Source organism: Ahaetulla prasina, chromosome 12 (assembly GCF_028640845.1).
Source record: "Ahaetulla prasina isolate Xishuangbanna chromosome 12, ASM2864084v1, whole genome shotgun sequence".
Taxonomy (NCBI): Eukaryota; Metazoa; Chordata; class Lepidosauria; order Squamata; family Colubridae; genus Ahaetulla; species Ahaetulla prasina.
This window is the reverse complement of record NC_080550.1, coordinates 25,342,725-25,356,446: the sequence shown is the minus strand read 5'-3', so window position 1 is coordinate 25,356,446 and position 13,722 is coordinate 25,342,725. Positions and strand designations below refer to the sequence as shown.

The 13,722-nt window shown below is 42.4% G+C and overlaps 1 protein-coding gene and 1 non-coding gene across 7 annotated transcripts in view; both read left to right on the top strand.

Moving 5' to 3' along the window:
• The window catches only part of CNOT1 (CCR4-NOT transcription complex subunit 1), a 128,803-nt gene that overhangs the window by 56,162 nt on the left and 58,919 nt on the right, over positions 1-13,722 (top strand). For 3 of the 6 annotated variants that reach the window (XM_058155037.1, XM_058155035.1, XM_058155040.1), the window contains 7 exons: positions 462-584; positions 831-982; positions 3,810-3,960; positions 5,406-5,610; positions 6,408-6,551; positions 7,311-7,435; positions 8,683-8,969. In XM_058155037.1, the coding sequence (XP_058011020.1) occupies positions 462-584; positions 831-982; positions 3,810-3,960; positions 5,406-5,610; positions 6,408-6,551; positions 7,311-7,435; positions 8,683-8,969 (1,187 nt within the window). The remainder of the gene's footprint in view (positions 1-461; positions 585-830; positions 983-3,809; positions 3,961-5,405; positions 5,611-6,407; positions 6,552-7,310; positions 7,436-8,682; positions 8,970-13,722) is intronic. The other 3 variants (XM_058155038.1, XM_058155036.1, XM_058155039.1) reach the window with 2 other exon arrangements.
• Positions 4,085-4,218, top strand: LOC131184447 (small nucleolar RNA SNORA50). Its single transcript, XR_009151976.1, has one exon. It is a non-coding gene; the product is annotated as a small nucleolar RNA SNORA50 (small nucleolar RNA).

The window sequence follows — 13,722 nt, the reverse complement described above, 5'->3', positions numbered from 1 at the left end:
TGCAACCTATGACCATCATTTGTGTTGTAAATGTTGTACCTTTGATGAAGGTTTGGTTTTTTTTCATTTTCTTTTATGTACACAGAGAGCATATGCACCAAAACAAATTCCTTGTGTGTCCAATCACACTTGGCCAATAAATTCTATTCTATTCTATTCTATTGTGATGCTGAAGAGGACGATTGTTTCAGGCAAAGGAAAAATTAGGAGGGGGACTAGTTTTCTGCTTCTGAGCACCTTTCCGTCTTCAGCAGGCATGCCCTTCCTGTGGCCATTCATTTCTCTCTCACATGCCCACCCTGCTAATTTTTAGGATTCCCAAAGAACTTCCACCTGGGAAGACATGTTGCTTTCTTCCACCACAAATGCTGTGCCGTGGAAATGAATTTGCAGATCACTACAGGAAGGCTAGTAGAGAAGTCAGGCTTGCCATATGGACTAGCAGCTTTTTTTTTCTTCAGGCATTGTCTATGCTGCTGAATGGTACTCCATTTGCCTTTGTTATTGACCTTGCTGCCCTTGCCTCTCGGCGGGAATACCTCAAACTAGACAAATGGCTCACAGATAAAATTCGGGAGCACGGGGTAAGTAGGGTTTTCTTAATTCATTCTGCAAATTGTTTTCTGATGAAAACCATTGCTTATTTTAAAGTGTCCTTCTGTTCGTGTGTGCAAAGTATGCCCTTAAATGTGTTGAACTTTAACTCACCCAATCCTAACTTACTTCTATTTATTTATATCCTGCCTTTATTATTTTTTATAAATATGAAGTTATTTTTGTGCTTATACTATATGCATCTCATATAGCTTTGCACTTCTTCTCCTCCCTAGGAGCCCTTCATCCAAGCTTGTATGACTTTCTTGAAGAGAAGATGTCCCTCTATCTTGGGTGGTCTTGCTCCAGAGAAAGACCAGCCCAAAAGTGCTCAACTTCCACCAGAGACACTAGCAACAATGCTAGCTTGCCTTCAGGCTTGTGCTGGGTAAGCAAATCATGATCTTCTTTAAAAGGATGTCTGTTTAGGGGCTAAAGCAGATGAGGGGAGTTCAGTGTGAGATACTCTGTAGCTTAGCTAGAGACCCACTTGGTCAATAAGGTTGAGGTATGAACTTTGTGGACAAATAGCAAGTTGAAAAGAGGTATGAATTTTAAATACATACAAGGATAATCATCAACATTGGTATATGCAAAATATTATTTGTCTTAAACCAATAAATGATTTTTTTTCCTTCTATTTATCTCTCTCTCTCTCTCTCTCTCTCTCTCTCTCTCTCTATCTATCTATCTATCTATCTATCTATCTATATGGCAATACTGGATTTACATTTAAAATTTACAAACTACAGGGTCAAAATGGATTCATCATTTGTTTCTTGGGTAATTTTCTTGACAGCAATACGGAAGTGGTTTACTGCTGCTTTCTTCCTTGTGTAGCCTGGAGTCTCTTGATGCACTTCCATCAAGTACTAGTTAGGTGTAACCATGCTTAGTATAAGATTATTTCCCTCCATGTAAAACAGTGAGGTGAATGACAGAAGGGTCTGTGAGCCCCTTCTCAAGACGCCAGACCCAATCGTGTTCGACAGCTTTCATCCAATCTCCACACTTCCTTTTTGAAGGCTGTTGAGAGGATGGTTACTGCTCAACTTCAGAGGATCCTCAATCAAGTGGATTATTGGACCCTTTTCAGTCTAGGTTACAGTGCTGGTGTACAGTACAGACATGGCATTGGGTAAACTTGCGGATGACCTTTGGAGGACTTGTAAAGCATGGTGCAGCTAACTAACTCTAATGCTAACCCTCTCCTTTAAACCATATAGAGATGAAGTACCCACAACATTCACAGTGATGTTTTACAGATATTACAGTCAGGAAGTTTTCCTATATTTAAACAAATTACTTGTAGCTGCAACGTGTCATTTTGGATCTGGTGGTCTGTAGCTGGAGAAGGTAGTTCTTGACCACCTTCCCGGTTGCTTTCCTTTATGTATCTCCACATAGCTTCATCATATATTCCCACCATCTTCTTTTCTCCAGCCTGACTACCCCAGTTTTCTTCAACCTAAACCTGTCATGGTTTGGCATATCCTTAGATCTTTATATCATCTTTGCTGTTTTCCTCTGAATTTCTTCTAATCAATCTGTAACTTCCTAGAAATGTAGAATCATAGATAGCACTTTAGGTACCTCTTCAACTGGTGAGGTGGCATCACCAGTTCTTGAAGGAAGTGGTAGTGTGCTCCCTTCTCAGAAGGCCATCCTTGGACTCAACAGGGTTGAATAACTTTAGTTCAGACTCATTTTTAGAACAGATTGTTGAGAAGGAGAGTTGGCACTCGGCCATAGTGGGCCCTGGAGGAAATAGGTTATTTGGACCCTTTTCAGGCTGGATTCAGGCTGGTGTACAGTACTGAGGTGGCATTAGTTGTAAATGCAGATGTCCTTTGGTAGACTGGACAGGATAGTACAATCATCCTGGCACTCTGTGTTTTCTTGACAGCTTTCAGTACCATCAACCATTGTGTCCTTCAGGGCTGGCTTCAGGGGCTAGGAATGGGAGATACTCTTTGGCAATGGTTCTCCTTTCTTGAGAGGATGCGGAGTACCTCAGAGGTCATGTCACTTACATCTCTGCTTTAATATCTACATGAAGCCACTGGGAAAAGTCAATCGATGGCACAAGGGCCAGTATCCTCAGTATGTTGAGGATGCCCAGTAATACATTTCCATTCCTGGCTGGGCAGGTGGTGCTGTTGCGGGGATGACTGAGTGCCTGGAGGCTGTAAGTTGCTGTGGGAGGATCAGTGTTCAACTCAACCCTGGCATGGCACCGGGGCTTTGGGGTTTTGCCCCCTGTACCCCCTGGTCAGGTGTTATACCATTTTTGACTCTGGATAGAGTTGCACTGAGGTCCTGCACTGTTAGGTGATTCTAGACTCCCCCCTTCTGCTTGAAGAGCAGATGCCAGTTAGGACCTTTGCACAGATTCTTATTTCACTCCAAGTGTTTCCTCTCGGGGTAACTCATGCCTTGAACCCTACATGGTACAAACCAGGCTATTTATTGGACCTCCTATCCCTGAAGGGATCTGCCCATCCCACTAGATCAGAGAAGATAGCAGCTCCAGGTGCCTTCCTTGACATACTGCCATCTGTGGGGACCTAGTAACCCTGCCTTTTCCATGGCTGTCACACATTGTGGAACACCTTCCCCCTGACCATCCAACAAGTCCGACCCTTTTAGTCTTCTGGAAGGCCATCAAGCCCTGTCTCTTCTCGCAGGAACTGAGGTAGCATTGAATGCCTAGGCATATTTGTTGGAGGATCCTGGGAGGGTAACTGAGGCACCAAGTTTTTAATTTTGGTTTTATGATTTTGTAGTTTTGTCATTGTGACAGCTCAGAGTTGTGCTCTAAGTTGGGAATCCATACAAAACTTTTTTAAAAAAGAAAAAGGAACCATCAATACCATCGTTCTCTTCCTAGATGCAGGCACAATCAACATCTCAATCCCTGACAACCAAGTCATGAGCTATCTTTAAGATTCTTTTGTGTCCTTCAGCTTTTGCTTGCTGGGGGAAAACTGTTAAAATACGTTGAGCTTTTTGTCCCTCAGTTATACAAGAGGATATTAGAATGCATTGGGAGAAAGAGATCTAAGCTCAAACAAGCCAGTTCTAAGATAGAGGATTTGCTAGCCTTTCCATCTAGCCAAGTTTATAGCCAGGACGAAATGTAGTTCTTGGAACAGTGCTAAAACAAACTGACTTTCTGGTAATTCTCAGTAAAAATGACTTGGTTTCTCCATTAGAAGTGTATCGCAAGAGCTGTCGGAAACTATTCTCACCATGGTAGCCAACTGCAGCAATGTAGTGAACAAAGCCAGACAGCCACCGCCTGGTGTGATGCCCAAAGGACGTCCCCCCAGTGCTAGCAGCCTGGATGCCATCTCCCCTGTGCAGGTATGTAACAAGCATGAGAGAAGCAGGTTCTTTTGCTTATTGGTTTTTCGGTGTGCAGAATTCAGCCTCATTCAAAAGGAGTTCATCCTGTTTTCTTTGCATGGTAAATGTTACCTTGCAGGTTAAGCACAGCCTTTGAACCTGATTGGCCCTTTACAGCTTCTCAGGCCAAGCATCAGTGCTAGATTGTAAGGGCTTGTGATAATGGGGCTCTTTGGCTCTCAGCTGAACTGCTCTTTGAAAAAGCAAGGAACAACTCTAGGACTTCACTCACAGGTAGATTTCTGTCCCCTTTCATTATTTATTTTCTAAATACTGTATTTGGCTGTGTTCTACTGATTGAAAGAAAGAAAGAAGGAAGGAAGGAAAGAGAAAGAAAGAAAGAAGATAGGAGTCTGGACGTACATTTTGAAAAACTTATCTGCAGTAAGGCCATGCTGAAGTACTGAACATTATGGGCAGTTGGAAGATAGTTGTCCTGCATGTTAATGTCACGATTCCAAGTAATGGGCCCAATCAGTTCAGGACTCTGAGGCTGTGGATTTTCTCAAAGATCCATTTTATTGGGTACATCATATTGGCACGTTCAAATGTGAAACCAACTCTAAATATTTCCCGTGTTTTGTTATAATTACCCACCCCCTAGTGTCACTGATCATGTTAACCAGCCGTTACGAGGTCTCATTGAGACAACCTTGATTCTCACGAGCCTTATTGCTGTTATGTCTGGCATCTGGGAGGAAATTATCCCACATCCCATAGTTCCCCCTCCCCCCATATGTATGGCAACTAAGAAACAAAGTAAAAGCAATATGACTTCAGAGAGTTGACGGTTAATTTATAATCTAAAAGAGCCATCACCAGAATTCTGCAGAAGTGTCTTTTTAATAGATAAAGTGATTTCACTCTTATTTATTGTGCTGATACGTTCAGAGGCCGCATCAAACTCATTGCTTTCCACTAGCTGTTCTTTATTTATGCTTTAATGTATGTACACTTTCAAATCCAAATTCACTTTGGCTTATGGCATTCTCTCTCCATATAGCTCTGCTGTGTGTGTTTTCCTCTTAACCTTTCTGACTACCTCTGCTTATTGTGTTTTTATGTCCTGTCTCTTTCTAGTCTCAGAGGATAAGACTACCTTCAGTCTTGAGGGTCATTCTGTATATCATCTAATTTCCAGTTTTGTAGGCAAAACTCCAGTTGATTTTTTTAGCTTTTCAGAGCTGATGATCGGCATTTGGGGAACAAAAAGCCATTTCAGATGGGCTTTTGGATCTGATCTTCATGATTCTTCTTATGTTGGTAGGAACAGACCCATCATGTCAGGATTTGTTGCAAAACATTACTGATTTGGCAGGTGTGATCTAAATAAAGATAATAAACCATTTGATACAAATAGATGAATAACTGTTTTCTTTTCCTTGATGTTTTATTCTTGTCAGATTGATCCACTTGCTGCTGGGATGGCATCTCTCAGTTTAGGTGGCCCAACGGTTCCTCATACCCAGAGTGTGCCTGGATTTCCTCCAAACTTGAGTTCTGCTTTTAGTACTCCGCAGTCACCAGCAAAAGCATTTCCACCGCTTTCTACACAAAACCAGAACACACCTTTTAGTGGGATTGGTGGACTCTCTTCGCAACTTCCAGGTACTCTGCTTGAGCCTCCTGTTGTAGCCAAACATTAAATACTATGCCTTGCTCCTTTCTCACTTAAGGGGAAACTATTTTTGTTACATTTTCTTATCTGTATCCAGAAACTCTACAGATGGCCTTCTTTTCCCAAGAATCAATTCTTTCTCAAGAGATACTGCTTCCTATTCCCAAAGCCCAAATTTTCTGAGCTTGCAGATGAAAGCAAAAGAAAAAAAGAAAAAAAAGTGGGATTTGCAATAATGCATTTCTGAATACATGCAAAATGGAGGAAGCTATTTCAGTATAACTACTGCTATTTGGCATGTACAAAAATATCACTATTGTTGACTTCTGCAATGTCTTTTATATTTTCAGGGTAGTGGAATCCTTGAGCCCTATAATTTGAACACTCCTTTGTACATTGGATCATTATATCAAAGGAAATAGCAATAAAAATAGTACTTAGATTTATATAGTGCTCCATGGTGCTTTACAGCACTCTCTGAGCAGTTTGCAAATGTTAGGGTATTGCCCCCAACAATCTGGGTTCTCGTTTTATTGACCTCGGAAGGATGGAAGGCTGAATTAACCTTGAGCCGGTTAGGATTGAACTCTTGGCTGTGGGCAGAATTTACCCGCAATACTGCATTCTAACCACTGCACCACCAGCCCTCTTTGGAATAGATAGTTAAGAAATATGAAATATAAATAAATAAATATGAAATATAAAAAATGTCAATCAATCAACAGTTGAACTTTTCAAGGATAACTGTATTGTTCTAAAGTCAGATATAATTATTTTGTTTTTTCAGTAGGTGGTCTCACAACAGGTAGTCTGGGTATTGGAACTGGGAACCTTGGCCTCCCTGCAGTGAATAATGATCCATTTGTGCCAAGAAAGCTGAACACATCAGGACTGAACCAGCCCACATTCCAGCAGAGTAAGGTGAAACCTTGTAAGTGGTGATGTTTGATTGTTGACCAGCCCACAGCTTTGTTGGTTTAGGCTGCAGGGGTGGATGGTGCTGGGTATGTAATAAAAAAGGAGTGACTCTGGCAGATGTAGAGCTGTGGATACCCTTTCAGTCAGTACTTTGCAACACTCCCTTAAAAAGAAATTACAGCTCCCAAAATTTCCTTTAGCCAGCTAAAGAGGTCTCTCTGTTCTTTATTTTTTGGAAAAAACCCTCCCTTTTCCTTAAGCAACTGTTCCAGTTCCAGTTCAGTTCTCAAGTATCTTTGAATGTACAGCATGTTTGAGATCTTCCCACGTTCACTCATATTGTGGGTGGGAGTCCAAAGACCATTCCAAAATGTGTATCTTTTGTGTCCAGTTTGGAGCTACACAGTATGCTAGATTGTTGTCTTACTGAAATTTCCAATATTTTTTCAGCTTCACTTTCCTGTAGGATATATTAATATTGAATCATCCTTTCTTACACCTGCACAAGTATTCGGGTGCATTGGTTGAATAAGCCTTGTGGTTTTATTGGCAACGTTTTCAAAAACGTTGGGGACTGGCCCAAGCTGGCTTCATGCCCAAGACAGAAGTAGAGCTCACAGATTCCCAGTTTCTAGCCTGGTACCTTAACTACTACCCCAAACTGACTCTCTTCTGCAAATACTTCACTTATTTTTCTCTCAGTGTATCCTTTATGGTTGTGACTGAATAGTTTAATTTTTGTTCTTAATTTGTACGTGCCTTTTTCCAACAGCTGACTTATCTCAGGTATGGCCAGAGGCTAATCAGCACTTTAGCAAAGAGATTGATGATGAAGCCAACAGCTATTTTCAGCGTATTTATAATCACCCACCCCATCCCACCATGTCTGTAGATGAGGTAAGTTTGGAGACAAATGCTTTTTTTTCAAGTATTATCAAACTCTTGGCATGGCAATTGCTGACAATGGTACTTTCTGTTGGGTTGCAAAATAATGAAAATTGAAAGTTTTGAAATAATACTTTTTGTACAGTTACAGCCAACCTTTGCATTTTCAGTATATGCTGTATGCAAAACAAAATTGCAGATAGTTCTCACTTACTGACCACTTGTTCAGAGCCCTTTCAACAGCAGTGAAAAACAAGACTTACAACTGGTTCTCTAAGTTGCAGCCATTGTCCCCACAGTCATGTGATCACAATTTTGGCACTTGGCAGCGTGTTCATTTACTATGGCTGCAGCATCCTGCAGTCATGTGATCACCATTTGTGACTTTCAAAGCTGACTATAAGCAAAATCCATGGGGAAGCCGGCAGAAAGTCACAAGAGATGGTCACATCACATCACTTTTACTGTCTAGTTATTCACTTAATGACTGAGCCAGTACTAATGTCATAAATTGGTGTGGTCACTTGATTTGTACTTAATGACCATACCACTTCCCAACAGAGTTGCTGGTCCAAATTGCAGTTGGTGAGTGAGGACTACCTATATTTTAAACATTAATCTATTAGTAAATCTTATTGCTGATGTATTTTATTAAGTATGCCTAAATTTTATTGAGTATGCCTTATTATATGCCAGATGATAAGAAGGTCTAGCAAGTAAACCTGCACTAGTAGTTTTGAAAATGATTCAGGCTTTAACTGAACCCAATTTTAAGCAAACATTCTTGTCTGGAACAATATTTTTTCCTTTGCATGCCTCAGAATTTTGCCATCTTTGAATGTCAGAATGGCTTAAAAGTTTGAATTGGATCATTTTATAGTGGCTTTAAAATACACTAGTTTTGTGATTCATCAATATTAAGAAACATAATTGCAATATATGATAGCAGGTGGTCACTGAGCTGAGTTGTCTTGAAAAAACAGAGGCGGTCAGATAATTGAATTTTAACTGAATGCTCCATGAACTCATCAGGAGTCAAGGTCAACTTGTAGCAGACTTGACCTTTTCTTCCTTTAAAAAAATGTTTATAATTATTTTAAAAATCTTGTGATAACTAGCTTAACAAATGAAAGTTATATTTACCACCTTGTTTACAGAGAGCTCTAGCCAAACTGGCTAGATTAACTTAAAAAACTGTTCATTTTACATAGGGCTGTGCATAAATGAATTTTCTTTATAACATTCTGATTTTCTTACAGGTGTTAGAAATGCTACAGAGATTTAAGGACTCTAACATTAAACGGGAGCGAGAAGTATTTAACTGTATGCTGAGGAATTTATTTGAAGAATATCGTTTTTTCCCACAATATCCCGATAAAGAGCTCCACATAACAGCCTGTCTCTTTGGTGGGATAATCGAGAAGGGATTGGTGACCTATATGGCCCTGGGCCTGGCCCTGCGCTATGTGCTTGAAGCCTTACGAAAGCCTTTTACATCCAAAATGTACTATTTTGGAATTGCTGCACTAGATAGATTTAAAAATAGGTGGGTGTCTCTTAATTCTTTGTTAATTTCTTTCAGAAACGTTTGAAGGAATCTTTATATAGATCCCCTTTAGCAGTATATTTAGATTTACAAAATTGGTGATAAAATACAAAATTGGTATTTAAAATAAATTGCATATTGCAATTCTTAGATGAATTCTATAACAAATATATACATCCAATAGACATTTAGATTTCACGTTTTAAAACGAAGGAAATATTCCTAACCTGGATATAGGTACAAGATTTGGTTTTGAAGATCCTGGCTGATGGATTTTCAGTTTTGGCTAAAATTATGGCTAATGATAATTCTCTACTCCCTTTGAATGGTTGAATGATAAAAGTATACCAGTATATACAGTTCACATGTGCACTCATATCTATGCTCATATTTATCTTTAATCATAAAAAAGGACAGTGGAGTGAATAGCAAAGAATGCTATAGCCAATTTATGACCAGTTGGCATTACTATCAGGATTCTTTCTCCACAAAATACTTCAAAATGAATTTTGGTCAGTATTTCTGATCCATGCAGGATGATTTTTTTTCATTAGTTTCTTTTGTCTGTAGTTTTCAGAACTCTCTAGAAATAAGTAGTAAGCTGTAATATATTTGTCTTGTGTCTCTGAGTAAACCAGTTTGAGTAAATTTTCCTTTCTTTCCAGACCAAATGAATCTTTGCTATCCATTGCATTTATAGTTATTTTGGGTCCTCTGATATTCCCATGGCTGTAGTTGCTTTTGCCCCCTCCCACAATTTGGTGGGACCAGCAGATGACACTGACTGCAGCCTCACTTAGGAAAGCTTGCTCATAGCGAAAGAATTGATAATTGTTTTTATTTTATGTTATTTTAAAAAAGCTATATAGCTGCCCATATTGCAACAACCATGCAGCATAAAATAAAAGCATACATACCCAAACAGTCAGAATAAAAATCAATAAGAACTCATAAAAGTATATAGAAACTCATGGTGCTCCAGGTCAGCCTGTCAGCATTCCAAGTAATGTACCCATAAAAATTGAGAACTCTGAGGCAGGTAGATTCCTCAAAGTACAATTTATTGGAAACATCGTATTGGTACAACTGGTGAAAGCCAATTCTAAATGGCTTTCACCTAATTAAAAGTAAATCTTTTCCCCTTCCTCCAAGTCATTAGTCACGCTGTCCAATCCAGTTGCTGGCCTTTTGCTTGGTTACTTGCTCCTCCACTGGCCACCCACATGTGAGAATGTTCTTGATTTTCACAGGAAAACTTTGTTTTGTCTATCAAACCCCGTCTATTTCCCCCTCTCCCTCTGTTGTGTGGCAACCCTGAAGGCTCCAAGATGGCTTCAGCCATGTTCACTTTAGCGTTGACACATGTCGACATCATCTTCCTAGGCTCATTCTGCCCCCAACGTTTGTGGGGAAAGCCAGCACTTCAAGGCCTCCTGAAAAGCGAAGGGTGTGTGTGCACTGTTCTGGTGGGATCAGGGCCAGAGCAAATAACATTTTAAACTCCCAGCAAATGGCCAGCTGCATTGAGATACTTGTACAGTAAATGTTGTGCTTGGCGTTTTGGGCAGCAGAGGCAGTGGGGGTTGCAGGAGGGAAGTTTCCCTCCGGCTCTGACTGTTGTCTGACGAGGAGGTGATATGACCAAAAGAGGAAACGTAGCAAACATGGAGGACTAACAACTAAGCTAAAAGCTAAACCGTAGAGCAGCGTTGTCAAATTCAAGGCCAGCGGGCCAGATTTGACCCTCAGGGTGCTTTGATTTGGCCCATGGGGCCGACCTGGAAACAGTGAACCGGCCCTCGATGGCTTTGCCAGCGGAAAGGCAGCCCTCCCAAGTTCCGTTTTTGCTGACAGAGGGTTGCAGATGGCCGTTGCTGTTGAAAATGCAGCTTAGAAGCCCGTTTTCACTGGCAGAGCGCACTGGCCACCACAGGCGCCTCCAACACAAGTGACATCGAGCTGGCCACACCCACCCCAGCCCCAAAAATCAAACACAACCTTGATGCGGCCATCAATGAAATTGAGTGTCAGCCTCCACTCCAATCCTCACATATTTTTTGTACAATTTATATTCAGTAGTTAGAATGTAAAATGATTCTTTCTGTAATGTAAAATAGTTAAGGATATAAGATGTATCATTGCCCCATCCAGGGTAAGGGAAAAGGGCCCTTTAAGAGTGTCGTCTGACATAACAGTGGGGGAGGGGTGATTAACGGCTGAATGCTAAGAGCGCGGGCTTTTCCAACAGACACTGCATTCCTGAGATGATTGACAGCTAGAGACCGGCGGAGGAAGATTACCACGGGGCCCGAGAAGGAGCTGGCATTGGACCAGACCAGCCTGACCTCCTGAGGGAGGAGGGACAAATGGGGGAATATGAAATGTTTGCCATATTTTGTCTCAGATTCAACTTAATACTGCTGCAATCCAGATGTACCTAGTAAAAGTACTTTTCTTTATTTTCAAATGAAGTCAAGGTGTATTCTTTCCTAGATATAATCAGAGGCAGCCTGACAGTAAGTTGAATCTCAGCAGCATGTCGACCAACCAGGATTTTAACCAAAATACCGAGGGGGTCGACAGGAAAAATTTGATGGAAGGCCAGCCAACTGCTGAACCGGGGGAGGCGTCTGGAGGATTTTCTGCTGACACTTTTAACCCTGAGCTGGAAGATTGCAAAGCTCAGTGGATAGAGCAATTAAAACTGGAAGAGAAAGGGTGGAAACCAAACACCGAAGAGCTTCTGTCTGGAGTGACTAAAAGAAAAAAAAGGGGGAAGGAAAGACTTTCAGATTGGAAGGAAGAACAAGAGATAAGGGACAAGCTCCAGTTGGAGGAGGCATTGCGTCTTTTCCGTGAAGTGAAAGTAAGGCAAGCTGCTCGCCAAAGGTATGAATCCCCTATTCAGTCCTCCAGGTGGGAGGGAGAAGAGGAGGAAGTAAATACAAAGGGGCCAGCTGGAGGAGATTCCCAGGGCGGAGAGATTTCTGAAGGCCCAGAGCTGGAAACCCCCTTCCCAGAGGCAGCTGAATTGGATGGGGGTCGCACGCCACCTGCTGACCAAGCAAGGCTGCGCAGGGAAAGGAAAAAGCCAAAAATCCCCCCCCATATCAGAGAAATTTGATGGGAATGCCAAGGAGCTAGAACTGTTCCTGGTGATAGTGAATGACCACATGATAGACTGGGGGGAAGATTATTGGTCACAGGCGGCACAAGTTAGAGCTGTGACCCAACACTTGACCGGAAGAGCAGCTGCATGGTTTGTGTCACTATATACCGACCACTCCCCCTTACTGCAAAACTACGAGCATTTTATTACTGCACTGAGGAGGAGGTTCGAGGACCCCCTAGCAGAGCAGAAGGCCAAAGGCCGGATGAAAACCATCAGGCAAGGGAGAAGGCCGGTGGCTGATTACAGCCAGGAGTTCAGTGATCTAGTTCCCTTGATGAGAGGATGGTCAGAGGTGACCCTTGTCGACATTTACAAAGAGGGTCTGAATGGAGATCTCTATGAACTGTGCCGGGCACGAGCCTCTCCAACCACGTTGTACGGCTGGTATACCCTGGCAGCGGAGATGGAAATCGAACTAGTAAAAGACCGTGGCAGAAGACAGCGCACTGGAAGACCATACCCTGCCCATTCTCCTGGAGGCCCTTCTAGGCACGCTCCTAGACCGGAGGGGGGGAGACAACGTTCGACTGCGTGCTACAGATGTGGGAAAGAAGGCCATCGAGCAGCCGACTGTCGGGTAAAGCTGGAGCCAAGGACGACCTCTGGTGGTGAAAAGGAACCAGTGAAACCAGCTGCTAAGGCACAAAAGCCGGCAAAAGTGGGAGAGGGCGTCGCCAAGAAGACCACGCCCATCAGGGAGGAATGCGAAGCATCGACCGAAACTGATGACAGCAAAACCACGTCAGAGTCTGATGAAGACCTTCTGGTGAGTTGGACACGGGGTCCCTTGGACATTCCAGTCAAACTGCATGTACCCTCTTCGGGTAATAAGGGGGAAAATGTTAGCACTACTAGACTCTGGATGTACTAGGTGCATGATCAGTCCCGAACTAGTAGAAAAAATGGAACTAAAACTGAGAACCCTAAGTAGGCCCATAGCCTTTGCCCAGTTGGATGGCTCTGTGGCAGGGGGAGGACCCGCCCATTTCGTAACAGAACCCATAGAAATGATAATGGGAGACCATCGAGAGATCCTAAACTTCATAGTAGCCCCAGGGATGGACCAACCCCTGTTGCTAGGGTTGTCATGGCTGCGGAAGTGGAACCCCCATATTAACTGGAGGATGGGAGTCTTACGTTTCCGCTCTAGGACACTAAAGGGGGAGAAAAGAGAAACCAAGGAGGGATCTACCGTGGCCATGTTCCAAGATACGATGGGGGCAATGATCGAACGGATAGAAGGGGAGGAGAGGATACCTAAGGAATACTGGGACTTGCGAGAAGTCTTTAGTGAGAAAGCATCAGATGCTCTACCTCCCCATAGGCCTATTGACTGTGCAATAGACATCCTTCCAGGGGTAAAGCTTCCAAAACCAAAAGGTTACCCCATGACCCAAAAGGAATTGGGGGAGCTACGTAAATTCATAGACAAAAACTTAGAGCGGGGGTTTATCCAACCGGCTAGGCCTCGTGTGGCTACACCAGTGATATTCCGAGAAAAGAAAGATGGCTCTTTTCGTCTGATAGTTGACTATAGAAACCTTAACGCAGTGTGCGCCGAAAACGTATACCCCATGCCGC